The sequence below is a fragment of the Pollachius pollachius genome (genome assembly GCF_949987615.1).
Source record: "Pollachius pollachius genome assembly, chromosome: 9".
Lineage (NCBI taxonomy): Eukaryota > Metazoa > Chordata > Actinopteri > Gadiformes > Gadidae > Pollachius > Pollachius pollachius.
The window spans coordinates 20,586,329-20,613,821 of record NC_136942.1 but is presented as its reverse complement, the minus strand read 5'-3'; the positions used below and the strand labels follow the sequence as shown (position 1 = coordinate 20,613,821).

At 45.3% G+C, this 27,493-nt stretch overlaps 2 protein-coding genes across 2 annotated transcripts; one reads left to right on the top strand and one right to left on the bottom strand.

Moving 5' to 3' along the window:
• Positions 1-7,218: 7,218 nt before the first annotated feature.
• On the top strand, positions 7,219-22,182 carry stra6 (signaling receptor and transporter of retinol STRA6; the record flags this gene model as incomplete). Its single annotated transcript, XM_079742893.1, has 17 exons — positions 7,219-7,289; positions 9,096-9,162; positions 9,883-9,965; positions 10,139-10,272; positions 10,920-11,086; positions 11,860-11,985; positions 12,890-12,960; positions 13,739-13,818; positions 13,924-13,985; positions 14,215-14,377; positions 14,688-14,763; positions 16,951-17,084; positions 18,882-18,999; positions 19,135-19,236; positions 19,331-19,494; positions 20,151-20,288; positions 21,938-22,182. 17 exons carry the CDS (start codon positions 7,219-7,221, stop codon positions 22,180-22,182), a joined length of 2,001 nt encoding a protein of 666 aa, XP_079599019.1.
• Positions 22,183-23,360: 1,178 nt separating this feature from the next.
• islr2 (immunoglobulin superfamily containing leucine-rich repeat 2) lies at positions 23,361-27,132 on the bottom strand. The gene is made up of 2 exons (XM_079743716.1): positions 26,956-27,132; positions 23,361-26,320 (listed from the first exon to the last, which is right to left on the bottom strand). Exon 2 carries the CDS (start codon positions 26,309-26,311, stop codon positions 24,164-24,166), a length of 2,148 nt encoding a protein of 715 aa, XP_079599842.1. The 5' UTR covers positions 26,312-26,320; positions 26,956-27,132; the 3' UTR covers positions 23,361-24,163.
• Positions 27,133-27,493: the final 361 nt, after the last annotated feature.

Genomic DNA, 27,493 nt, shown 5'->3' with positions numbered 1-27,493 from the left:
GAACATCTCCTTTAATACTGCCTCATATTCCTCTGAAGGATAATCATGATGCTCTCACAAAGCATTGCACACAAACACATCACTCTGAAGGCACTTTAGACATGAAAACAGGATAATTGCAGTGCAACATCATAATCAGCAACGACAACAATGAGCCCTCCCTCTGTAAAGGGCTTCAGGCTCTGTTGAGCAGACCCTCCTTTAAGGGCCTCGTCTAGATACATACTCCCCCTCCAACCCCCTCACTGAAGCACAGATATGATGATAAGTTCCTGTACTGATGAAGACCTAACGAGGGCATAAGCAGGAGTGACCCGAGTGGCTGCTGGAGCCCAGGCAGGTGTTGTCTCCCGTCTCCTCCGTAGAGCGGCTCCTCTCTGCTGGGTACTGACTGACGGCCATCAGGGAGTCAGGGTGCAGAGGTGAACCACACATGTGTCTTTGAAGCAGCAGCTTTGAAGTGGCCTTGGAGGCGTGTGCAGCATATGGGGGAGATAATGTAATGTATTCTGCCCCTCCCCCCTCCCCCCCCGGGGGTGAAATATGACCCAGTGTGCCATCTTAGCCATACAAGGAATCAATAGCATGATGTCACCTTAAAAGCTAGTGAGGAATACCAAAAATACAATTACATCTAGGAGGACAAAATGGCTGTTTCAGTAATGCAACACCGTGACAAATCTTTTGAAGAGTAATTTCTGCGTAGACTAAGATGAGATACGTAGTCCTCCACCTCAACAACAGCAGGAAGTGACAGGAGGGCTTACTCCGACAATGTGCTCCTGTCTCCAAACATCACCTCCGTCTTTCATCAGAGCACAGTGAAGGAGCGCAGACCGGAGCCTTCACATCCCATAACACCGGTGGGTCACTCCACCAGGCACGCTTTGAAACATTTCCATTTTAAACCAAAATGCAAATATCAACGCTACACCACAGTCCCGCTGGGGATGGGAATATCTGGAATACACCTATCAACTAAATATGTATTCATTTATTGAGTGTGTTTATGCATGTGTGTGTATATGCCTCTGTGTGTATATGTATATATATATATATATATATATATATATATGCATAAATAGAGAGAGAGAGAGAGAGAGAGAGAGAGAGAGATGGTGCATAATCCACATTTAATTGGATCTGCTCTAATTAGATTTTCCCTGATCTTTAAGATAACACCAGAACATTGCGATCTTCTCTTACAGCAGTCAGTGTTTCCATTAACAACTACTCTCTTAGCAAGTGTTAAACAGCATGGCAATCACACGTGTATTATGAGTGTCACACACACGAGAAGGACCTGGTTGGATTGTTGACGAAACCTAATTCATGAGTGCGGGGGTCGAGCCCTGAGTGTCTGGAGAACACGGTGGGTCTTTGTTTGGTCTGCAGGGCGATGGGTGAGAAGCCTTTTGCTGCTGCCAAGTACTGCAAGATCACAGCAGGGGCTGGAGGCTGGGGGGTGGGGGGTGGCTTCACCATGTGGGGGTCTCTGGCCACCCAACACCACGTCAACTGGTCAGTTGTGACATTTACAAATCATCTTCACTGTGTCATCAAAGAAACAAATGGTGCGGGTTGTTTTGCAAGAGCTTCCTCAGAAACACGATGGTCATCAAAAAGGCTCTTGCGCCAAGACAAATTCCCCCAAATATTTATAATACATAATATAAGCTACTTTCTTTGGTAGCTGTTCAGAGCCCAAACCAAGTCTACCTTCCTGAACTGGGAAGTGTGCGTGCTGTGTTATAGCATCGCAGCACATCTCATGTGCCGACCGATTGATTGAAAGCAAACCAATATGCATCGCTCTCCCTACAAGGTGTTGGTTTGAATAAATAAACAATAGTTGGAATTTATGACTGGCGGTCAAAATTCTGTCGTAACAGGAGACCCAATAGGCCAAAACCCATAAAGATTTAAAGATAGCTTAACTAAACTAACCTGTAGAATGAACGAACAACAGATCTGAGTAAACGGACCAGTTGTATTAAAGCTAATAAACATTCAAGTATGGTTTCATGTCTACAAAACGCTGAGGATAATGGCTCAATAAAACCCTTTAAAAGTGCCATGATTTACTATATGAACCCTTGCAAAAAGGGTTACATGCAGAAAAATATGTTGAAATTCATAAGGGGAAAGATAGTGTGTACCTTGGAAGATGCATTAATTAGTAAGGACACTACAAAAATCCATTTTTATCCTTCTGAAATCCTACCCCCCTGTGTATCAAAGGATATTTCACCCCGCCAGTGGAAACCATGCAATGCTTTTGATTTGGCTTCTACTTTCATGGCTCTTGAGATGTGTGAGCCCCCAGCACCTCTGGACCGAGAAAAGACGTCTGCAGCCCCAACCCACCACTACATTATTCATCAGAAATATCTCATGGAAAAAATTAATAACAAGAGAGATGCTCCATCGATGAGACGCTGTCAAATGGAGAGCAACTGAGAAACATGCAAACAAAAACAGCAGAACGTCAGCTCATATAGTATTTGTATTATAACAAAGCGTTTGGATTAATACAAACGGTTTATCTTTTGAAAACCAGCTATTCATTATTCCCCATTGGGGTCCATTGTCATATCGGTATGAAATCTGCTGAACGAAAACAGTGCTTACAAATATATGGCTGACAGGGGGCTCACACACAAGACATTAACAGCCTATTAGTACTCTCCGCCCTTGAATCGCTCATTTGGGACAGTTTGGCAAATTCCTCATTTTGATAGCAATTATGCTCTGCATGTGGGGACAGAATTCATTTCATCGTTTTGGAAAAGCAAATTTGGAAAAGCAAATGCCCAGACAGACTGACAGTAGGCCTACATACACAGTGCGTTTAATCAATTACATCTGTTATATCGTGGAGGTTGACATGTCTCTTTTAGGTAATGCTCAAAATATACATTATACAAAATATGCACCAGCTGCTCCATTCGTTCAAACAGAATAATAATCGCTATATTGATAGCACGAAACGTGGAAAACAAATCAATATACTAACACTTTCTACCCAATTACTAGAAAAACTAACTCTGATGCCAAAAAACACATGTCTTTAAATGTATCCTAGTACTAATGAACCCTGGAACTACTATTCTGCTCACAGTCACACCCACATAATTTCTAAACAAACAAATCAATAAGATCCCATTATCAGTATTCTTTTCAGCTCAAGTATATTTTTGCACCACAAAGCACACATTTGTCTTATTGTCCATATATCTTATTATATAAGGTATAGAGGCATATCTGAGAAGGTGACTTCTCAAGAAGACTACAATGAGCTAAAATTACTGATATCAATTTCTACATTACAGGTGTCAGCCAAGAGAATCCACTTCAACTCAAATTTTGGATTAGATATTTTTGACAGATTCAGCAGATTGAATCAAAAAATTATTATTATTATTTTTTAAATAAATATATATAGTCGAAATGTGTAAGATTGAGCCCCCCCTATCTGTTTGCGGAAGACTTTCAGAAATAAAAAACTCAATAAAGGTGTTCTGTCCAATCCTACTGGCTGTGCTACTGTCTGAACTGAACTAGCTTAACTAGATTGGCTGGCTGGCGTAAGGGGGAGGGATTTTGGGAATGTCAATAGAACAATTCTTGTAAACAAAGAAGGTGGTATGGGCTGGCCAGCATTTGTTATTTGTTGAATATATCAGTTACAGGATGTGTTTTTATTGATAGCATTATTGAAATCACTGTCGATGAGCATTGACAACAGATATAGCCGGCTCATTTTAAACTACAAGCTAGTAGAATGTTACACATTGTGACTTTAACAAAAACCTAAATATTTGTTTTTAACTAAATTAATAAATTACCAAAATATAACTACTGCGACGCATCTTAAATCGTATCTGAAAGTATGCCTCATAATGAGACAATACAGACACCTTGGAGTGGATTCAACACATTTAAGATATTGGTTTTGGTTTAGCTGGTTTAAATCCTTTCTTTTAAACCAAGAGCTGCTCAATCTAGACAAAAGCATAATATGAACAGAAATATATCCGATATATGTTCAGGTGCCTAGGTGTGGAGTAGCCTTCTTCAACCAGGTTCTACCACAGAACCATGATGCACGTGTCACCAATAACCAGGGGGTCTTGAACAAACCTTGAGATCAATACAACAGAGCTCATGATTTATATGGCATACACTAGTTCTACACTCGACTCCAATAAAACACATGCTTACGATAACGTAATGATAGTTAATAGGGAGATAGTCATGTTGTCAGAGACCATTGTTATGTTTTTATAGATTTTCTTTGTTTGGCCAAGCCCTCTAAATGTTTACGATGTTGACCTTGTGTAGATACAATGAGGTCAAAGTCCTCTCAACTTGTTGCAGAAGGTGTTGAGCTCTGTATAAAACACTGCAGAGTGGCTCGCCAGTGTTTTCCTTGCAGGCCTATCACAAATGACCTAAGTTGGCAAACCCAACTCCAAAACTCTTTCAGTTCATTTCGACACCAGGCTCGTGCGACCCTGAGCAACGTTCGGCAGTAGGTAAGCTCATACAAAACCTAGCTTACGTTTTTAGTAAATGCTATATTTGAAAAGGTCACCCATAGAGACCTGTTAAGCTATCTGAAGGGAGGGTCCATGAAAACCATGCGAGCACTGATATTCACCGGTGTGCTCCTGAGGTGAGGTGCTGTGTACCTCGTGCGCTGCTGGGTTCTCCGTGGCTGGGAGGGGGCCAAGCTTATCAGAGACTGGTTATGGTGAGAACTTTAAACTTTGTAACTTTAAAGTCTTGGTTCCAGACGCCAGGCACACACATTGCTTTGGCTGCACTGAACCATTTTAACAAAATGGTTGAATATGCTAAGGAGAGAAGATTATATGAATACATTTCATTCCAGTTACTCTGGAATAATCGACACCCACCTGCACCCGATGCAGGTGGGTGTCTCAGTTGATGTGACCAGAGTCTCAGTTGATGTGACCGACTTGTTAAGGCAGAGAGAGTTCCCGCCATCGTGTGATCCAATCAGGAGGGAACATGTGTTATGATTGGCATTTTGTCAGCAGCCTGGGAATAATCTTTCTTTATAGGCATTGCTTCTTTACGAAAAATGGACAAAGTATAAAAACGAAATGAGCATGTTTGCATTGATAGGATAAATGGCCAAATGTGTCGTGCAGAAGATGAATGTGGACTGGGTTATTTTAATCAATTGAATCCGTACGGGGTGAACACAATTAGAGTCTCCAGCACGGAGGTACAGGCTCCCCACAGACTGAATGATGATGGCGGATATGAAAGTCATTAGGAAGAGCATCAATCTTGACGAAATGGACCTGTGTGAAGTAGTGTGTGTTGGTTGGCTTATTTCACAAAACAGTGATGGGTTAGTCTGCGTGTTTTAATTATCATTCAACAATTGAACTCACTCTAAAGCAGTGCATTTCGATCCCAGCCTCCATTAAAATAATAAATAAAGAATAACGTTAACAAATCTCAACATTTCCTGTCAACAGGCTTGTTAGGACCCCGGTTTTTTAGTAGGTTAACAACACCCACTGCTAAATCAGCAACAAACTGTCCGTTATAATCAAACCGCCGTCCCACTGATGCAATTATAACTCTTCAAAGCATTCTTTGTCCAGTGACCCCTTTATTTTCCTGACCGCTTTTTTGTGTCGGTCGACATGATTTGTTGGCTTATTATTATTCTGTGGATGTTCTGTTTTCTCAGGAGTTTTAGCGTGGCTTTTTGTTGTTCTTTTAACAACCTTTGACCGTAATTCCGGCATAATGAGTGTATTCTGACATGCAGGCTGGATTGCAACACAGCCTTAGTCTCGGCACGCTGAACCTGGATGCAGAACTAATCCCTGGCCAGATTAGATCCTTCTGTTCTGAGGCCGCAGCCAGAAGGCCGCTGTGGTGGAGGCGTTTCATCACATGCTTACACCTTGCAGGAACAATATTCTATGGACATTTAACAGCTCTCCCTAAGTACGGCTTTGTCTCGTATGCTTCTTCGAACATAGACTAAGTACTCCATGTTAGTAATTGACTCGTGCCCATAATGAGTGGCTGTTAAATAAATGTCACGTTTATTTAGCTCTTATTTGGTGGCACAACTCATTCCCAACACCCACCATCAGATTTCATCTTTCCTATTTCTTTTCAATAGTCAAAGGGATGAATTATGAAAGGGACACACTCTTCATTCACACACAGCTATTCATAACTGGCACATTTTAAGAAATGGAGCCATATTTATTTTCCTATTCAAGTCTGCATCTTGTCGCTGTTTTGTCTTGAGCAGACAAAAGTACTGCAGGCTGAACTCTTTATCAGGACGAGGGGGTAGCGTTACACGAAGACAGGGAGAAAGTACATCTGCTCTGGGTTTCCAGGTGGCCATGTTGGATGCATTTGATAGGGGGGGATTTGGCAACCTATTCTGAATGAAGAAACTGAAGACGATGACTAAAAGGAAAAGATGGAGAACTTCCCTCTTACTGACATGGGGAGCTGCGCGGGAAGGGCTGCCCAATGTCCGCCGGACCTGCTGCCAATGTTAGCCTGTGCTTTGTATTGGTCTTGGCCCCTTAATCGGTGGGTAGGTAATCAAGTACGTTTGGGGAAGATAGAACCCAAAACAGAGCTGCCTGTGGCCTTGCAGATTGGCTGTTCATGACACAGTAATCTCCCCCCGCCTCACCTTCTCCTTACACACACTCTTCCTCTCAACCGTTTCCCAGTTTTCCACTATGGTAATCCTCCTCTGAAGTGTGTGTGTGTGAGTGGTTATGGGGGTGTGGGTGTGTGTGTGTGGGTGTGACGGGGGAGGGGGTGGCTGGCACCCTGCAGCCAGGACCTGTCACGTCAGTCTCAGCTCCACAGTAAGACTTGTTGGTCACCTGAACACAGGCTCGGTGGAAGAGTTACCAAACAGAGAGGGCGGGGGAGAGAGAGAGAGAGAGAGAGAGAGAGAGAGAGAGAGAGAGAGAGAGAGAGAGAGAGAGAGGGAGTGAAAGAGAGGGGAACAAAACAGGGAGTCGGGGACAGCATTGAGATTGCCACAGCACTGCCTAACTTGGGAGAAACTTTCTCTTTTTAGTCTGCTGGTCTCTCTCCACACAAGGGCTATCCTATCTGTCCAGCTCCAGACAGCTTGGACGGTGAACCTTAAGGACTCTGGATTTGTCTCAGACGGTCAGCGGCGCTATGGATGAGGATGCTCTGCTCGACTACGAGTATCCGGTGTTAGAACCCGTACCGCCCAGGGTACAGCTTGAGTAAGTATTAAAAGTGTTAAATGTGTGTAAAGTGTGTTAAATCCATGATGTGTTAAGCACTCCCATCTCTCCCGACATAGACTTTCAACTTTGTTTAACCTTTGTAAGAACTTCCCTTTTTTACAGTTTAAACTAAATCACCTTCATTGATGCTTTGTCTATGTGTTTGATGTGTTAATCTCTTAAGCTGTTATTGAACCACAACGCTTAGTTTTTACAGGGATATTAGTTGCCTCTGGCACATGGAGCCTATCTGTTGAATGAACATGCTCTAGTCTCTGGTTCAACCTGAGCATTGTTATCAGCTGGAATAGCTGTAGTGCTGGCGGTCATTCGGGTGATTCCCAAGTAAAACATCCATGTGAACAAGTTCAACGTGCTTAAAGAACAGTTTGGTAAGGTGGTGGTCCCTTTGCAATGCTCACAATGCAAGATGCATAACAGCATTGTTACAAATCCCCTCCGGAAATATGTTTATAGCAAACAAATTTAGGTTGACTTGACTGTCTTTATCAAACCTGTATAAAAAGTTTAGTACTGTAGCGCTGTTGCGCTGTCCTCTGAGGTGATCCTCCATCTCGTCCGATAGAGAGGTGTTTCTGGACCATGTGTTCTGCAGGTAACCCATTGAGAATGAGCAGCAAAACAGCCAGAGTTCACCCAGTCACAGTGATCAGTCGGGGTCACTTTGGGTCATATATTCATGTCATAAAGTGTTAATATTTTACTGCAAAACTCAAATCAAGGTATAACTGAGAAGATACAATGGAAAGTGTTGCTTAGTCAGGGAAAGTCACCATTAATGGGCAACACAGCTGGACCTGAGGTTAAAACCAGACCTGTGAGCCATGTCGAGCGAATAACACGTTTCATGGCTTCCATTCAATAGTTCCTGCTCATCAATACTCGTATTTGAATTCTTTATTATTGAAGCACTGTTGCGCAGACCGACAGACCACAGGGTAGGGCTTTTCATGGGGATTTAGAAAATGGCTTCTGAGGGCTGAACCATCAGAGGAGCGATGGAATTCATTTGTTTATGTTCATGTTAATTTACAATCATCAGTCAATCATTTGTTTGGTGACTACCTACTAAAAAGGGACATCAAAGGGTAATTTCTTCTCACTAAATGTGCTTAGTCTGTAAGCGTGATAATATTTGGCTCCCACTCCAAACAACCAAACGTCCCGCTGTTCATTGCTTAGACCCGGGGAGTTCAGGGCCTGAAAGCTTTGTGCTTTCAGCTCACAGCTTATACAAATGTGAGTCCCGACAGAGCCTTAAATCTCACAAAAGTCTGCTTTGCTTGCGCCGTGTACACTGGCAAACTTTTTGGTGCACTAAGATACACAAACGATCCACAATAGGGACAGGGAAGAGACAGCAATCCAGTCATGAAAACACTTTCAGTTATTTCTACTGAGTTTGTCACCCGTTATTATTAAAGGCCCAAACCGGCCGAACCAGAACTAGCTGTGAAGTCACCCAATATCTGATGGCGTCGTCTGAATGAATATGCTATCAGAGTTATGTTCATCTCCCCGCCGGCGTCCTCTGGTCCTCAGGTGAACGTGAAATAGAGCTCAGGTGTTTTTGTTGTTCTACCCCGTGACACGGCGTCGCCTCCAATACGTTTACATGCAAATCTCTGGTATGCGATTTCAAGGGCCACAAATGGTCTCCTGATGCTGAGGTGTGAGAGGTTTAGCCGAGCGCCGGGGCGCCTCGACCCGAGTTTTAAAGTTCCTACAGATTATAACTGTTGTCCGTGTTTCTTTCTTTCCTTCTTTCCTTCTCATTTCAAGAATAATCTCCCCATGTGACCCCACGGCTGATGACAGACTCTACCACATTTGCATCACTGCTGTGTCTGTGAGTATAAAACATCTATAACATAACATATATAACATGACACCACATGGGACTCCAACCCACCATGACATCCCTTGTGTATTGCAGAAACAAAGCTAGCAGCAACACTGTCGACACAACTCCACACCCTCCTTTATGTAGGCCTTATATGTTAGGTATATAACTCTGGCCTTTGTAGGTGGAACACATTGTAGTCGTATCTATCTTTGGATTCCTCTAAGCAGCCCTCGTTGTCCCCAGCGTGGCAGGGCCGGAGAAAGCGGTCATTGGCCTTGTTTCCTCAAAGTCTTGAGGTCATGACCGGTCATGGAACTCCCTTTCAATAGTCGTCCACCCTGAATGATCAAGCTTCCCTCACATTTGACCCCTGGAGCGTCCTAATGAGCGAGGAGGTCACACTGATGGAGGTCTCAAACCCGGGGGGGAAGGTCTCAGGTCAGATGTTCATCAATTGTGGTGTCTGTGTGTGTTTCTGTGTGTGTGTGTGTGTGTGTGTGTGTGTCTGTGTGTGTGTGTGTGGATGGATGTTTGTGTGTGTATGTATGTGTGTGCATGTCAACATGTGTTTGTGTGTGCATGGGTGTGTGTTTGCATGCTTTTGTGTGCACATGTGTGTGTGTGTGTGGGGGGGTGTGTGTTGGGGTGTGTGTGTGTGTGTGGGAGGGGGGGGGGGTGTGTGTGTGTGTGTGTGTTGGGTGTGTGTGTGTGTGTGTGTTGTAGCTTGTCGTCATGCTGATCCTGGCCATCCTGGCGAGGCGGACCAAGCTGGCAGACGGACAGAGAGGACTGCCAGGTCTGCTCAGGTGCGTTCCACCTCCTTCCTCTGGAAACAAGTGATGGATCTCCAAAATGTCTTAGCATAAGTCAACAGATGATTGCTCTTCAGTGCGTTGCTTGGGGTTTGATAATGCTCTGGACCCCAGCTGCTCACACCCCAGCTCTAAATACCTCAACGCCCGCTGCTTTGTATCCACAGTCCAGTCAACTTCCTGGACCACACCCAGCACAAGGGCCTGGGCGTGGCGGTGTTCGGAGTGCTCTTCTGTAAACTCTGCGGACTGGTGGTCTCCCCGAACCCCCTGCCCTTCATCACAGACCCAGAGAACAAACGTAAGCTGGTCGCCTTGCCTCAGTTAACGATCCTCTCAATCACCGGTCGGCTTCACAGGCCTTTCTTTACATTTTACCTATTTGCTTTCTTCCTGAATATGCATCACATGGAGCTTTGTACTTTTTATTATCGGTTGTTATTTTTCCAAATAACTTCCAACGGCAGCTTGAAGTTCCGATGCGTCTTCAAATGCCTCGTGTCCGGGAAGTTGATAGTCTGGCATATCTGACACTTTTCTTCAAAATGTATTGCATGAATGTGAACTTCTTTCCCCTTTGAAAAAGCTGGCATTCATCCAGAAACAAAGCTTTGATTCATAGGACAATGGACTAGATCATGTTCACAACTCTATGTATATAACGACCTTATGCAATAACGTGGCATGATTACATAAGGTTTAAAGAAGTCACTCTGCTGTGATTCAACTTAATCCCAAATCACTACTATGCTAGCATTGCAGGAAATTCCTTGGCGGTTTGAAAATCCCACACCATTCAGCATTTTCTAGTGACCTATGAATCACAAAAAAGTCAGGTTTTGTGGACGACAAAAACCTCATCGCCGGGCCGGGCGGCTCTCCTGTCTGATATCGGAGCCTACCCTGGCAGCCGTTTGATGTTTTGTCCCTGGCCCTGTGTGCTCACAGAGAACTGGATGATCCTGGCCCTGCTGTACTACCCGGCGCTGTGCTACCCGCTCCTGGCATGTGGGACATTGCATAACAAAGTGGGCTATGTGCTCGGGAGCCTGTTGTCATGGACACACTTTAGCGTCCTGGTGTGGCAGAAAATCGACTGCCCCGCGACACCCCAGGTGAGGACGGGAATGTACAGTGGGTTGACGTTGTTGTGGTGAACATGAACGAGGTATAGCCTCTGGTGGGCCGTGTGTCTGAGGTTTGCGGATATGCTGAAGACCCACTGATTAATCAGACGAGAGGCCCTGATCACGGCCAGGGTCCTGAATGGATCAGGATGGGGCTGTCAGGTTGCATTTGCGATGGCACAGTTAAGGCCTTTAGTCACCGGTGTCTCCGCTCCCGATGCCTCTCAGGGCCCGGGCAACCGCAGAAATGACACATTGTGCGGACCACCTCGGCACTGAATGGCCAAGAGCGCCCACATTAATCGGTCTTAGTGTCTGCTCTATATGAAGAGGCTTTGCCACAGTTAATCAGTTTAGTGCCAATCCATTGAAGATGCTCCCGGGCTCTGCATTGTGCGGCTGTCATCACCTCGTGTCTGATTGGCACGGCCACCCGACCGGCCATTCACCTCCGGTTGAAGGGTGCAGACCACACCCTGCATAGTGTGGTTTACTGGTTTGAGTCCCTGTGGGGAATCTATGACTATAGAGATTCTCAGACCCATGGCACTCATTGAGATGGTTAATGGATTAAGTAGAAACATGTTAATTTACAAGTGTGGTTGTGTGGTGCCAATAATGAATACTTACTTAATGATAAATCATGAAAGATATGTGCCTAATGGCTAATTAAAAACACAGTTAATTCCTTCTATTCCCCCCGACCCAAACAAAGCACTCAAAATAGCTCCTTAATGCTAATTCTCTGTTCTACTTTTCAGATCCACAAGTATTACGCCCTCTTCGCCAGCCTTCCACAAATAGCCTGCTTGGCATTCCTCAGCTTCCAGTATCCGCTCCTCCTCTTCAAGGGCTTAAAGGGCACAGAGAAAAATAATGGTGGAGAGGTACGTCTGTCCAGGTGATCCCAGTCTGTCCCGAGGGTGAATGGGTTGCCCAAGGAAACATTTGTTTGTTGTGCGGCCTTGACTATGCAACTGGCTCGCATTGGAATTCCTCTCTTTCCCTTCATTTGTGTTGTTACCTGAATAGCCCCTACTTGTGTAACTTTAAATAGCCCTGACTTAGAAGAAACACTCGTTTCTTGTAATTCCGTGCATGTGAGGGACAACCATAAGCCGCCTAGCAGTCAGGGGGCTTAGGATGGTGGCAGCATGTGGATGGAGAGAGAGTGGGGCTCCCACCGCAGCCCGCATTGGACCTGATCATCGTAAGCAGATTTGATCTAATTCGTTTACGTTATGTTCCTGAGCAGATTATGACAAGGTTGCAGTGTTTTCTCACCAAGGAGGCACAATGTGCTGATTATTCCACGCTAATCTCCAACCACGGGGAAACAAAGCAAGGCTGAGGCCTGTGCGTGGAGGCTGACTCATCAACGACACAGGGTTTAAACGTCCTGCCACCGAGCGATTGGTTCAGATATGCTGGACGACATAATTACCTATATTACTGTTTTAAGGCAGCTTTGATTCATATTTACACAGATAACCTTATTAATTGTGTCGTCTTTGGTAATATCCGGGCCGCTTGGTTATATTATTATTGAATGATGATCCACAAATCCACAATCCACTCTCATGTTTATTCAATGGGAAAGATTATTTTATAAGGAGTAGTTGCAATCTGAAAAAAATAGGAATGCTAATGCACATGATAAGATGGTGTAAATCATTGTGTTGCTAACTGAAGTACGGTTATTCATTTGTGAATGCCATCATAAAATGTGTGACATGCAAGCAAATCGTTATACATTTGGTAGATATTTTTTTATTTCTGCTCCTTCCCTAGGATCTGGACAGCAGCTACTACAGAGACTATGTAAAGAGAATCCTCCAGAAGAAGAAGCCGTCCAGTGTTGGGTGAGAAATTAATGCTACTCTACTGTTAACATGCTACATGGTTATCCAGTTGATATAACCTCGATTTGGCAATATAGGTTATTATGTGTGACCGGAAAAAAATCCTTGATCTCACCTTAAATGAAATTCTCTTTTAAATCTGTCTTACTACTGAAATCACTCTAAGGTCAAGTGAATGATTCATATTTGTAATATTGAGTTGCACAGGAATTTTTTGAACATAACGAAGTCTGCTGTGTGTGCGGCAGATCGGCCCCCACTCATTCATTAATATCTGTTGATATTCACAATTCACCTATTTGATTTATATACTGTTCAGCTACACAGGGACGGCTGGCTTTAAGGTTATTGTAATACTCTGCCTACCCTAGTGGTGCATAGATAGATATTCTGAGATAAAGATATGACATGATAAATAGCTCTTTCGACACATTTATGATTGGAAGGGACTGTGTGTGTGTGTGTGTGTGTGTGTGTGTGTGTGTGTGTGTGTGTGTGTGTGTGTGTGTGTGTGTGAGAATAAAGAACTAGGACAGCCTCATCACCCGCATGAACCTGCTTAATCAGTTAAAATAGAAATATGTTAATAGATCATTTTGGCTAGATGCTAATTACTTGTACATCTATTGGGACGGTTGGGGCAAATAATGACCCTGTTGATTTTCATGCCGTAGACTTATGTAGGATGTATGATGTGGGAGAGGCCCAAGGTTGGATCCCACTGGTTCCATAAAAGAGTTTAACAGTTTAAAACCTCATGTCCTTTCTGTGTCTGCAGAGCATCAAGCACAGAGAAGCCCAACCTCCTTCGGAGGATGGAAGAGACAGTGAAGTCTTACATTTATACACCTGAGGATGGTAAGTATTCAACAGTGATTTGCCTTTTAACCTTTTGTTCTGTCAGATTTCACTTACATGTTTTCTTAAGTTTTATCACATCATTTCCTATGTTCTTTGTTCCAGTTTTCCGTTTTCCTATGAAGTTGGCTATATCTGGTGTGGTTTCCTTTATTGCCCTTTACCAGGTAAATATTTCACCACCAACATGATTATCAAACATAATGAGAGAATAAACATGGATAGGAGTCACGTGTTTTCCTTCCATATTCCTTATCATTCCTTGCTATTATGACAACTAGGGTAGCATAACCTTTAAACAGTAATCTTAGCTATCTCACCGGTGACAGAATTGTGCAAATGCTTGTAATGTTGTTTAAAAAGTGTTGCCACATGAAAAACCCTTCCTGTGAATAGGTTGCACTACTACTGGTGTTGGCAGTGGTGCCAGTGCTTCAAATCGCCCGTATGGGAGTCACCGAGGAGATCGCATACCTGCTGGCAGGCTTTAAGATTCACCTGTCCTCGGACAGTGCAGAGGTCGTCCGGATCGTGGTGTACTACATCTGGTGTGTGGAAGGTGAGCCAATGTCCCAGGTCTCCCTCGGCCCCACCTCCCACTTTAGTCCACCTGCTGGGATCATAACGGAATCCCTATGATCTTGTTTAGGTCCTGCAGGGGTATACCTTCACACACTAAACACAAACCGTGATGGCTAGAAATTAAAGCAAAACTGAATTTCCCTTTTGACTCTTCCTTTCTTGTTTGCCTGTTGTAGTTTTAAGAGCCAACATTGGGTCATGTCAGTGCTTGAGACTCTCTGCTATGCAGGGTCGCTTTTGATGCTAAGAAGCTCTACAGAATGTCCTTGTTCCCTGGGTCTCTGCAGTGTGCTACGTCTCAGCTCTGACCCTGGTCTGCTTGGTCAACCTCGCTATGCTCATGAGGTCCATGGTCCTGCATCGGTGAGTTCCCCTTTCTTGTGTTACTTTAGTCCTCATCATTTTTTTTTTGTGATTAACAATTTTTATTGTTAATCTTTTTTTCCTTCTTCAAACCATGACATTACAACATAGCCAAACAACGTGCACCAAACATTCACATAGAACAAGCAGACAAGAAAATCAAACAAAACAAAACAAACCGTCATCACCCTGCACCCCTCTGTCCTTTGTTGTTAATGTACAATAACCGTCCTTGATCTTTAGTGGACATTTCATTAATAACTGCAGCCATAAGTAACACAAGTCAGTACCAATGACATAAGCCACATTAGCCACATTACTTGTAAAACAGGTTAAGTCAGCATTAGTAAAAAAAAAAAAAAAAAAGATAAATAAAATAATATATCTTTATATACGTATAAACAAAACAGGAAAAATAAGGAGAGAATAAATAAATAGATGAATAAAACTTAAATTAAATACTTCTGCCCATATACATGAAAGATGTACCCATCACATGGACAACTTAAGATATAAATTAGCAAATATGCATAACCATACAAAAGTAGAATCTGTAGGCAAACCTTTCAGAGAAAAAAAAAAAAGAATAATAAATAAACTGCATCGGTACGTTTTTTTTTACAAACACTCAAAATTTGCATCTCTCCACTCACTGTATCATCCATTTCAGGGGCCTTCTAGGAAGGTTATGTATTTGTCCCACTTCCTAGAATATACAGATCTAATTTAACATGTCGTTTGTAAGACATTTTTTCAAATGCTGCTCGCCATTTCTACAACCCATTCTTGCGTTGATGGCACTCCCTCAGTCTTCCTCCTGAGAAGAATCTTCCTGCCTATCATAATGTTAGTTTGGATCCAACTTTTAATGTGTTTATCCCCTCCCACTAGAGCTGATCGGTCACCTAAAATAAATAATCTGGGGGTGAATGGAATTTGGGTCTCTGCAATGTCACGTATATTATTATAGATCCATGTCCAGAATTGTTGAACCTTGTCACAGGACCACAATACGTGAACTAAATGACCTTCCTCCGATTTACATCGCCAACAATTTGATGTGGCTTTTAGTCCCAGTCAATACAATCTGGAGGGTGTCCAGTAAAAGCGTTGTATAATCTTAAATTGGATGAAGCATACCCTTGCATCCCTCGACACTGTTTTAACATTTTTACAAATCATATCCCATTCCCTGTCATCCAGATCCTTTTCCCATGTCTTCTTCAGAGCTCCATTACCTAGCATCTGCATCAACATGGTGTAATAGACAGATGCCTCATGGCCTTTTCCATAACTCTTCAGTAAAGGAGCTCTGCAGCTTTGGGAGCTGACGAGCTAGATCCAAAGACCCCTACTAACAGATGACGGAGTTGCAGATATCTAAAAAATTGAGACCTGGGAATTTTAAATTGTTGCACCAAATCGTCAAAAGATTTTAGGGAACCATTACTATATAGATCCCCTAAAGTTACCATGCCACTATCTAGCCATACCTTCCAATGAAGGGGGGATTTACCTATGCATAATTTTGGGTTCAGCTCGAAGATATATTTAGAAAGGGGTCCAAACTAAACATCTAAGATACTTTAGTCCAAATTAATTTTAAGTGAGAGATTACTGGGTGTGTTTTTGCTTCTTTACTCAACTTGATAAACAAGGTTTGCGAGGTTGAAAACAGGGCCAGGACAGATTGCTCAATACAATACCATGGGGGGGGGGGCCCTCTCAGGAGGCAGAAATCAGTGAGCTAGGTGTCTCAAACTAAAAGCAAAGTAGTGAAACAACATATTTGGCAATTCGATTCCTCCTCTATCAGCTGGCCTTTGCAATTTACTATGGTGGAGACGGGCACGTTTACTATTCCAAATAAATGTTTTAGATATCCTGTCAAGTCCTCATCATTTTTAAATGTTCACAATACAAACACTGCTGAATGTTATGATTTGTGTTCAGTTATAACCTGAAACGTTTTGACAATACTGGAGTCGCAGATATCAGAGTTATGATTGTTGGTCCTTCTCCTGAGATGGGAAATGACGAAGTGGCGAATCCATAAACAATTTTGAAAATGCATTTTCTCTGCCGCATTGATAACACCGGTAACATCGTAGGCCGTCAGTGTAGCACGTCGTTGGTTTTGAATGGAGGAGACTTACTGGATGGTTTGCTGTGCTCCCCTGTCCCCAGGTCCAACCTGAAGGGCTTGTACCGAGGAGACATCTACAACGTCTACCACTGCCAGAGGAGCATCAGGCCGTCCCGCCCGGCGCTGGTCTGCTGGATGGGCTACACCAGCTTCACGGCGGCCCACCTCTGCTTAGGTAGGGAGCTGGCCCAGAGCTGGCCCAGAACAAGAACCAACAAGAACCATACCAAGGCTTCGCATGAAGCACCATGATGATGTGAACTTTTCATCAATCAACCCTCGTTAATTGATATGAATGTGTCAAGCCAATCAAGATTCAAGATTCAAGATGGTTTTATTGTCATATGCACAACAATTACAGAGCAGTTGCTGGCAATGAAATTCTTTAGTCTTGGGGTCCTCCAACATTGCAATATAAGAGAAAGTAAAAGTATATGAGAAACACAAGTAGGAAAGCTGAGACTTAAATAACAAAATATATATATAATAATAATAATCGATGTCGACTGGTATAAAGTGGCAAGTTATATGGTGCGAGACCGGATGCCGCGGTAGCGTCTACCAGACGGGAGCAGCTGAAACAGTTTATTACTGGGGTGATGAGGGCCTTTAACAATCTGGTCTTCTTCCTGCACTGCTGAGTGTAGAGGTCCTCCATAGATGGCAGCTCCGTCCTGGTAATGTGATGGGCAGCCTTCACCACCCTCTGTAATGACTTACGGTTGAGGGCGGAGCAGCTGCCGTACCAGGCGGTGATGCAGCCGGTCAGGATACTCTCTATGGTGCACCTGTAGAAGTTGCAGAGTATCCTGGAGTCCATGTTGAACCTCCGCAGCCTGCGAATGAAGAAGAGCCGCTGTCTTGCCGTCTTTGTGATGGCGTCGGTGTGGTGAGTCCAGGTCAGGTCCTCGCAGATGTGGACCCCGAGGGACTTGAGGCTGCTGACTCTCTCTACTGTCGTCCCGTTGATGGTGATGGGGGCGTGCTCGGCTCCCTGTCGCATCCTATAGTCCACAATCACTTGTGGACTGCGTGTCGCCAGCAAACTTGACGATGGTGTTGGAGCTGTGTGTGGCCACGCAGTCATGTGTGAACAGGGAGTAGAGGAGAGGGCTGAGCACACAGCAATGGGGTTCGCCGGTGTTGAGAGTTCGGTTGGATGATGTGGCGTTTCCTATCCGCACTGCCTGGGGTCTGCCCGTCAGGAAGCTCAGGATCCAGTCACAAAGGGCGGTGTTGAGCCTGAGGTTCCTGAGCTTCACAGCGAACTTGGAGGGCACAATGGTGTTAAATGCTGAACTGTAGTCAATAAACAGCATTCTCACATATGTGTTCCTCTGGTCCAGGTGGGACAGGGCAGTGTGGAGGGTGAGGGCAACGGCGTCGTCTGTGGACCTGTTTGCCCTGTATGCAAACTGCAGGGGGTCCAGTGAGTCAGGGAGGGAGGAGGTGATGAATGATTTGACTAACTAAATCGAAGCACTTCATGACGAAGGAGGTGAGTGCTACTGGGCGGTAGTCGTTGAGGCAGGACGCTTTGGATTTCTTGGGGATGGGAATGATGGTGGACTTTTTGAGACATGTGGGGACCACAGAGTGGAGCAGTGACTTGTTGAAAATGTCTGGAAACACACCTGCCAGCTGACCTGCGCACACCCTGAGAGCCCGGCCAGGGATGCCATCAGGACCAGGGGCCTTCAAAGTTCCAACATGTTATATTTTCTGTCTTTAATAAAGTAAGAGAAATACCCAGTGTATCTTCTTAGAATATGATGACGTACGATGATTATATAATTGCTGAGACCCCCTTAAACATCCTACTATCTTACTACTATCTATCTTTATACAATGAATATTATATAAAGATAATACATACATTCTTATATACACAGAATCTGTTTCTAGAAAAGGTATAATCTCCCCCTCTCACTCTCTCTCTCTCTCTCTCTCTCTCTCTCTCTCTCTCTCTCAGGCATGATCATCCAAACCCTGGTGTTCTTCCTCTGCCTGTTGGTTGCAGTCTTCCTCATCATTGTCCCTGTCCTGCATGGAGAGAACCTGCTCCTCTTCAAGCTTCTATGGAGCATGTGGTAAGCGTGATCCGCTCTAAAACTGCATATACTATTGCTTCATTTACAAATCAATGCACGCGGCTTCTGCCTGTGGTCTGGTGAGGGGCCTGTTGCACTTGTATTGATCCGTCACCGTGTTCCCATCTCTATCAGGCCTTTCTGGTTGATGCTTCTCCTTGCGGTGCTGATCCAACACATCTCAGCCAGGTGTTTCTTCATCAAGAAAACAGCGGGAACCAGAGACCTCAGCAACAGGTAATCATTCACGCTTCTGAGACTGAGACACCGGCTAGGGCACTTCCTCCGCCATTTTGGTGTGTTCACTTCCTCCGCCTCCCCGGTCCCCCAGGGGCGGTCTGTTCCTGCTGACCTACCTGCTGTTCCCGGTCAACGTCCTGGTGGGCGTCCTGCTGGGGGCGTGGCGCATGGCCATCACCGCCCTCTTCAACATCGTGCACTTGGGCCGCACGGACATCAGCCTCCTGAGCCGCAGCGTGGAGGCCTTTGACCCAGGTGAGTCCCGCCCCCAGGTGGGCCCCGCGCTCTGCTCACACACACATACAAACAGATGGTCGGCGACACGGCCCCACTATGGCGAACCGTCGGGACCACTGTACCGTGATGACATCGGTATAGAGCTGTAATTATTCATGCCATTATTAAAGCTTTGTTTCCCTCGTTAAATGTTTTGTTTACCTGTCCTTGGCACAAGCGATTTAAATGCAGAACAATTGAAAGGCGTATAATATTCTCAACATGTACTGTGTATGCTTGAGTTTCTGCTCTTGCCCCGTTCACAACAGCAGCACTAAATTAACATCCACATTCCTCCATCTGTGATTCAAAAATCCCAAAGATGGAGGCCAGAAAAGCCAAGTCCAGTAGGATGGAAGCACAGTGCAGGTCGTAGGCTCTGTGTATTCTATGCTTCACAGGGCCCTAATCACACAACAATTACAGCAATCGGCGCGGACACCAGACATCTGTTGTGAGACAAGCAGTCGGGTGGAGGATTAGGAAAAAAAGTCCTCCATGATTGCGTGGTCATTATTTGAGATTGCCTCCCTGCTTTTCAGCACCCCCCCTCCCCCCATCCAATAGCAGAGCGACGTGTTTATTGCTTTACCCCCCCCCCCCCCCCCCCCCCGTGTGTGTGTCTCTCCCCTCAGCCTACCGCTGTTACGCTCATTATCTGAAGATTGAGGTGAGCCAGTCCCACCCGGTGATGAAGGCCTTCTGCGGCCTGCTGCTCCAGGGTGCCGGCCAGGACCCCGACCCCACCCAGAGGGAGCGGGATGCCGAGGAAGGTCCGTAGACCCCCCCCCACCTCCACACAACGCCCCAGCGCCTGTCTATTCAATGGAATGGACTTATTTATGGATTTATTCATTGAAATTTTTCTATTGTCTACCATTTATTTTCTGCTTATTCCTAGTCATATGAAATGCTACTGATAGCTGTATGGGTGCAGGGTGTCACGTAGGGTTCAGGATAGTCTTGTGGGGGTCAGGGTATTCAAACCGTTCCAGGGTCAGCCCCCGATCTCCACAGTCCACCTGTAGGCCGCCTTAAGGAGCCACCCAGCCCGGACATGCTCCCTAAGGACATGGGTCTGGACTCGCTGTCAGTCCTTCTGCCTGGAGGTGTCAGCTGAAGGCGCTGAGGAGAGCAGTCTGCTGATATCCGTGCCACATCAGGTCTTTAGCCTGAGCTAGTACCGTGTCCGAATGTCTGGGGGTCCGGATGTGCGGATGTCCGGGCGGAGGGGCTTGGAAGGGCTGCTCAAAGGGGAGTGACTGTCTCCAGAGGTATTGAGGACGGAGGCGCCAGCTCCTGGCAGGCCACTAAAAACTAATTGAATCATAATGTTGTGCCTCACGTACAACAGCAATGATAGCTTATCGGCCCTGATTTAATTTGTCTAGCAAATTGAGTCCTGGTGAGGAATAATTTACAGCAATGGTGTGCCTGCTGCCTCAATCAAACCATAAACCAATCAGCCATAGCCATGCTTGCTGGAGATATTTATATATAGATATATGTGTGTGAGTGTGTCTATGAATCACTTAAATGTAAGGCATTTTTCACTGGTATTCTACCAGTGGCGTACATGTTACATACAAGCGAGAGAGTATAACCGATGCAGAGCATATATGTGAATTATTGATTGCAATTAGCAGTAAAATGCATCCTGTTTATTGGCTGTGCAAAACCCTAACTCAATGGCTAATAGCTATGAAGAGTATAGCCAGGATGAGTGTGTGTACCAAGACAACCGTTACATTATCCGTAGCAATGGATGGAGGAATTAAACCATAAAGAGTCATTTTAGACCGCTTTAATTGACTGTTTCATATTCATGCAGCCCAGGGGGGGAGGGGGGAGGGGGGGGGAGGGTGCGGGTGTGTTCAGCATGTTAATGTGAGGCTCAATATGCTCCAACCATGCTCAGAAGATTATGATACAATTGCTTTCTATTATTACTGTCTCACTATAGCTGCTGCCCGGGGGCTATCGCCTAAACCGTTTGGTTGCACGAAAGATTACTACCGTTACGTTTGCGCGCCGTTGACCAGCTGACGTAGTGCCGTTTGACTCCCAGCGCAAAGTTGCTGGGTTCGATCCCCAATGTTCGCCGTATATCTGCAGGTACCTTGGAGAAAGAAGCCCACCCTCCCCCGCTACCTGCTCATTACTGACTGATGATTGATTCATGCGTCTGGATTCACTGGACGTCCTTCTGGATAACTGCGTCCACTAAACGACTCAGTAACAGTAGTGATAACTAGCGCTGGGTGGGCCTCTCTTTCACGGTGGACAGGTCCTAAGAGTGTGTGTGTGTGTGTGTGTGTGTGTGTGTGTGTGTGTGTGTGTGTGTGTGTGTGTGTGTGTGTATGTGCGTGTGCGTGTGCGTGTGCGTGTGCGTGTGTGTGTGTGTGTGGGTGGTTGTCCCCAGGGATCCAGCTGGTCCAGCAGGAGAAGAAAAAGCAGAAGGTGTCTGCGGCCAAGAGGGCCAGGGCTCACTGGCGGCTGCTCTACACGCTGGTCAACAACCCCTCCCTGGTGGGCAGCAGGAAGCACTTCAAGCACCGCCCCGCCGAGGGATTCCTGAACGGGAGCCTGAAGCCCACCGCCTCCAAGAAGGGCAGCAAGAGGGAGGCGGAGACCAAGGAGCCGGCCGAGCATGCAGCCGGGAACTGAACGTCTCACTCCCCCTTTTCCCGTTCCCTTTCCCGTGGAGAGTAGAGACTTCAATCGCAAAGGCTTCTTCTTCTTCTTTTTTCAAGGGGTTTATGTCCGTGGATCAAATGGGTGCAGGCTTTATGCATGCATAGATATATCTATATTTTGCTAAAAAGAAGAGAGAAATAAGTGCACTTATAGCAACGTGCCTCAGGTAGTGCTTTAATGTTTCCAGTTTAATCTTGCGAGGTCTCTGGTCCCACGGTCCGTGTGTCTGACTGTCCGACTGTGTCTGGCTGTGTGACTGTCTGTCTGTGTGACTGCAGCGTCTCCAGCAGAGCAGACCAGCGTGCTTTTGCATTTAGTTAGGGGTGTCACTTTTAAAAACATGAACATATCCATTAGTGTGGCTTGAGGTGTATTTTGATCTAATGGTGTATATGTATGTATTCCTTAACAAAAGAAAAAGGGGTTAAAATTACATCCTTTTCCAGAGCGCAACTGTGATGAGTGACTATTTATAAATTAACAGAATAATATTTTGGGAGACAAATAAATCATTTTCAATGTGTTATTAGAGTAGGCCTCTATTTGTTATTGGCATCAAACTAATATTATGTGTAAATTGTATGAAGGTCTACCGTAAAATAATAAATTATTTTTCATGTCCTCCTCTAGACTTGTATTTGTGTTTAATAAATCAAGCGATACATTTAAGCCTATATCATTCTGTTAGAACCAGGTCTATTCAATAACAAGCAACGTTTATCCCGGCCCCAGCTTCACATTATTCTACATAACCTTAATCATCAGCCGGACAGAAATGGTTCATTTTCGTTTTACTAAGGCATTTTGTGTATGTATCTGTCAAAGCCAAATAAAATTATAATAAAATTAGAAAGCGAAAAGCAGACGAAAGCGTTCCTCTTGCTTGCTCGATTGGACCTATTTAGATTACTATAAAGCCAAATCCTTCGTTCCCGCCTTCATATTCTGCTTTTCGCTCAGATAAAAAGATTACCTTTTAAATAGAATTGTTTAAATAGGCCGAACTGTAAAAAGAGTCAGGCCTACGCCTATGTTGTTTCCCTTCTCTTGCACTCAGTTAAATAATACAAAACAATAATTTGTCATGTTTTATTATTTCCACCTACAGAAAATTATATCAAAAATCTTAAAAGGTCAATGGACTTTTTTTGTTACAACATTTCACAAAAACTCACTAATGCATAAAATCACATGTCAGTGAATCCAGATGCTCGGCCGCACTTATTTGCTGATACTTCACCAATATAAACGGTACCGTCGTAAAAAAGAGATAATCCAGTTCAAATGGCTTACATCACAGGTTTGACAATCAGGTCTACAGTCCTAGACTACACTAATTAAATCCACACGTGGAATCATGCCATTGACACGTCGCCACAAGAAAAAGGACACAGGGTTTAGAAACAATGTACAAATGTATAGAATAGTTGGAGCACCGGTTAAGTAAGAGGTTAAAGTCAACATCTTAAAGCTGCACGTTACACTGAACATTTTCGGGATAATACCTGGGATTTAATAAGAACATCACATGCCTGAACTATAACTGTTTTTCGTTTTGGACAGAACAAAGGAGCCGACAGCAGCCGCGCCTGGCGCGCCACGAGCGCACTGACGACGCGCCAGTACGCACTGACGACGCGCGCGCTGAGGTGGACGCGGGCGGACCACAAAACACATGAAATGTCCTCTGTAAAACACAATGCGGCTGTGCCTTTTCCTTTCTGATGTCTTGTAATTAACACATGTGCTTATGTCATGATCTACGAATGTTACACCAATGAATCCCGTCTCCTATCCCGGTAGGTCTACTTTGAGGTAAATTAAACAAGGCTATAGCCATCTTTCCAGGGCTTTGATAGATATTACGTAAAGTAATGGTACACTTGGCTTCCATAAATGTGCGATATCTAAAAGTGATAGTTTTACATTTCACCAGTAACGGGACACGGGTTCAGCGACTCGGCTGCTTGTAGTTACCGTTGATCTCCTCGGAGATGTTGACCGCCTCGGCGCCGAGCGGCAGTCTGTCGCTGTACTCCGAGCCCATCTCAAACTCCTCCGGGTTCGTTTTGGATGAGGAGCCAGGGATGGATTCCGTGGCCGCCACGCTTCCCTCCAGCTCCCCCTCTCCGTCGATGTCTTCTCCGTCCGCCTCTCCCTCTAACTCTCCCAGCTCGCTGGGGTCCAGGTTTTTCTCGGACTCCACAAAAGAGGCCCGAGGATCAAAGTCCCCCGCTATCTGTTTCTCCATTTGATCTGGATTCTGAGCCTTCATGATTAACTTGTACGTCTTCCCTTGATACTTGTATAATAAATGGCAGCAGGTGGCTCCCAGCAAGGGAACGGTGGCCAAAGCCAACAGGAAAGTGCTGACGATCACAATAATCAGCAGAGATGGGATTTTCTTCCTTGTGGTGAAGACAACTTGAACTTGACAGTCCTGGCCTCCATAGGTGAGACAGAGAGTGTAATTGGTACCAGGTTGCAAACCATGGAAACGATAGGCATTAACACCCTCCTCTATTTTGGACCATTGAACCATTGAGTGTCCGTTGCCAGATTTCACACAAAGGTACAACATGTCGAGAGGGGCCTTTTGTGCTGCCGTTTGGAAAAGGCTGAATATTTCTTTATTGACGGTTTCCAGGTTTTGAGTTTGACTGAGGTGCAGGTTGGACTTGCTGCTTTGCAGCTGAAGAGGGTTGAGCTGTACTTTGGCCTCCGTCTCTGAAACCTCCAAGGCAATAACGCCAAAATCAAACGTATACTGCTTGAGATCGTCCAGGCTGAGGTTGAAGGCATGGTTGGAGATGTATTCACTGCCATCGTTTACTCCACACTTGCCGGCAAACGTCAGGTCCTTTCCGTTGCCGACCACATGGTCCGTGGCACCATGTTTCCCTGAGGTTCCCGTTGGAGAAACGTTGGCCTTGCCTTCAGATTTCGGCCAGTTGATCACGTTGTTTCCAGAGGCTTTAGGGCGTGATGGCTTGGCCACGGTGGCTGTTTTCGGCCCTGCCATCTCCAGGACGGAGTTCGTGGCGTGCTTTTGTGTTCCGGTCAGAGCGAGCTTCACGCTGCTTTCTGCCCTCCCTAGCTCGTTGGCTGCTGAGCAGCTGTAGTTCCCATCCTCTTTCTTGCTCATACTGGGGATGATTAGGGTGCCATTTTGAAAGACGTGGAAGCGAGACCTGGTGGCTTGGTCATTGATGGGCTGGTCGCTCTCCTCCCCCGCAGAGGGGATGGTGAACTGAAACTTGGGGCTTCCAGCGTTGACCTCCCAGGTAACCTCAGGTTTGGGGTTCCCCTTGGCCTCACAGTTCAGGACGACCATGAAGCCTTCGTAGATCTGAGTGGTCTCCGGGTTAGGCTGGTAGCTGAGGACGGCGGTGGGGGGCTTACAGTCCAGTTTGGGCATTTTGGACACCATGATCCCCTTCAGGTTCTCAGGCGCCCCACACAAGATCAGTTTCTGGTCAGGGACAGATATCTTGGTGTTGGCCAGCCAGTCTCTCACCCATTCCAGGTGACAGGAGCAGGTGAAGGGGTTGTCGAAGATCTGGAGGTGAGACATGGAGGTGAGGGCGCTGAAGGTGTCCTCCACGATGCTGGTGAGCTTGTTGTGGTTGATGCGCAGGGACCTCAGCTCCTTGAGCGTGGAGAAGGCGTCCTTTGGCAGGTGAGTCATCTCATTGTTGTTCATCTTCAGGAGCTGCAGGCCTGTGAGGTTCTGCAGATCACCCCATGGAAAGTTGACTATTTTGTTATGGCTGACATCTAGGTTACGCAGCTGCACCAGAGGGGCCAAGGTGTTGGTCTCTATGGTGACGATCTCGTTGTGGGCCAGCCACAGGGACGTGACCTGGGTGACATTCACAAAGCTTTTTGCCTTCAGCAGTTTGATCTTGTTGGCGGAGAGACTGAGGGTGGTCACGTTGGGAGGCAGTCCTACCGGTACCAGTAGCAGGTCTTTGTACGCACAATCCGCAAACTGCAGGTTCCCGTATTTATCCACGCATGTGCACGGTTCTGGACAAGCCCTCGCCGTGCCAACCAGTGTCGTCAACAGAGCCACGAGCTGCAGGAGCCTCAACACCATTTTCACCACCTGTAAATAGGACATGTCTAGATTTAAGAACATGTGCAGCCAAGGTGGGAGAGCATTATGCTTCAAATGCAATGTGGACCGTGCAGTGTAGAAAGCACCCTTTGTTAACCCTCATGAATAAATCACATTTCTGCTGGGAGAAATAACCCACTGGACATAATAGAAGGGGTGTATCAAAGTTGTTAACTGATTAAAATATAGTAGATGCCTATCTAAGATGAACACAACAACATGGAAAATACGTTTTCAGACAATCATGACAAATGCATCGGACAGACTTCAATGTCAAATACTACTGTCGATGTCAGCACAAAACTGACTATATGGTCACCGAACAAAACAAGGGTTTTTGGTTTCACTAGTTAGACGCACAAATCAAAGATACAGACAACACCCAGTGTCAGGGAGCGGTTGTGCTCCAAAGTGATCTGAAAGTGATCCGAAAAGATACGGACCTGTCCGCCGGTGAAGCGGGTGCACGTCGAGCATCAAATGCATTCGAAAATGCTCCGTGTTGCCATAATTTAAAATACGACCATAGAAACATTTCATGTCTGCTAAGAAAAAGGGGATAGTACTCCTTCATAGTAATCAAGACTGATATGTCACTGCGGTAACTTAGTGAATCGTCTTACCTGATGTACTTCAGTTCCAGCGTCTGTGGAAGTTAAAGTAGGTCTATTTTGCAATAAGTTTAATGGTTGTAAAACACCGTATCCTCGGATTTAGTGGATCCTATTGAATTACTTTTGAAGACCACGGAAGTATGCATAAAAGGCGCTTGAAGAAACATTTTCCTCCCGGTGATGCGCGGTCGGACGCCTCTTCTCCCCTCTCTGCAGAGTCAGCTCCAATGCGCGCTCCCGCCACCGCGCAGGAAGAGAGGAGATCGTGAACGCGCAGCCTCTCCCATCCTTCATCGTCAGTATTAAAGATACAGAAGCTCCGGATACTCCACCCTCAAAGAAAATTCATAATTCAGACGTTTGTTTAATGTATTCACCCATCACCCAAGTCTAATCTTTGACCTCATTCGGTTTGGAAATCCAATGTTTATACAACACAATCAAACAGACGTTAATGTGCGCTACTTTAAATATGTAAATGGTTTCAAAGATGGGCATCTGTTGTAGTTGTCGGTGCAGCGTTATTTGGACAAACTCCAACTAAAAA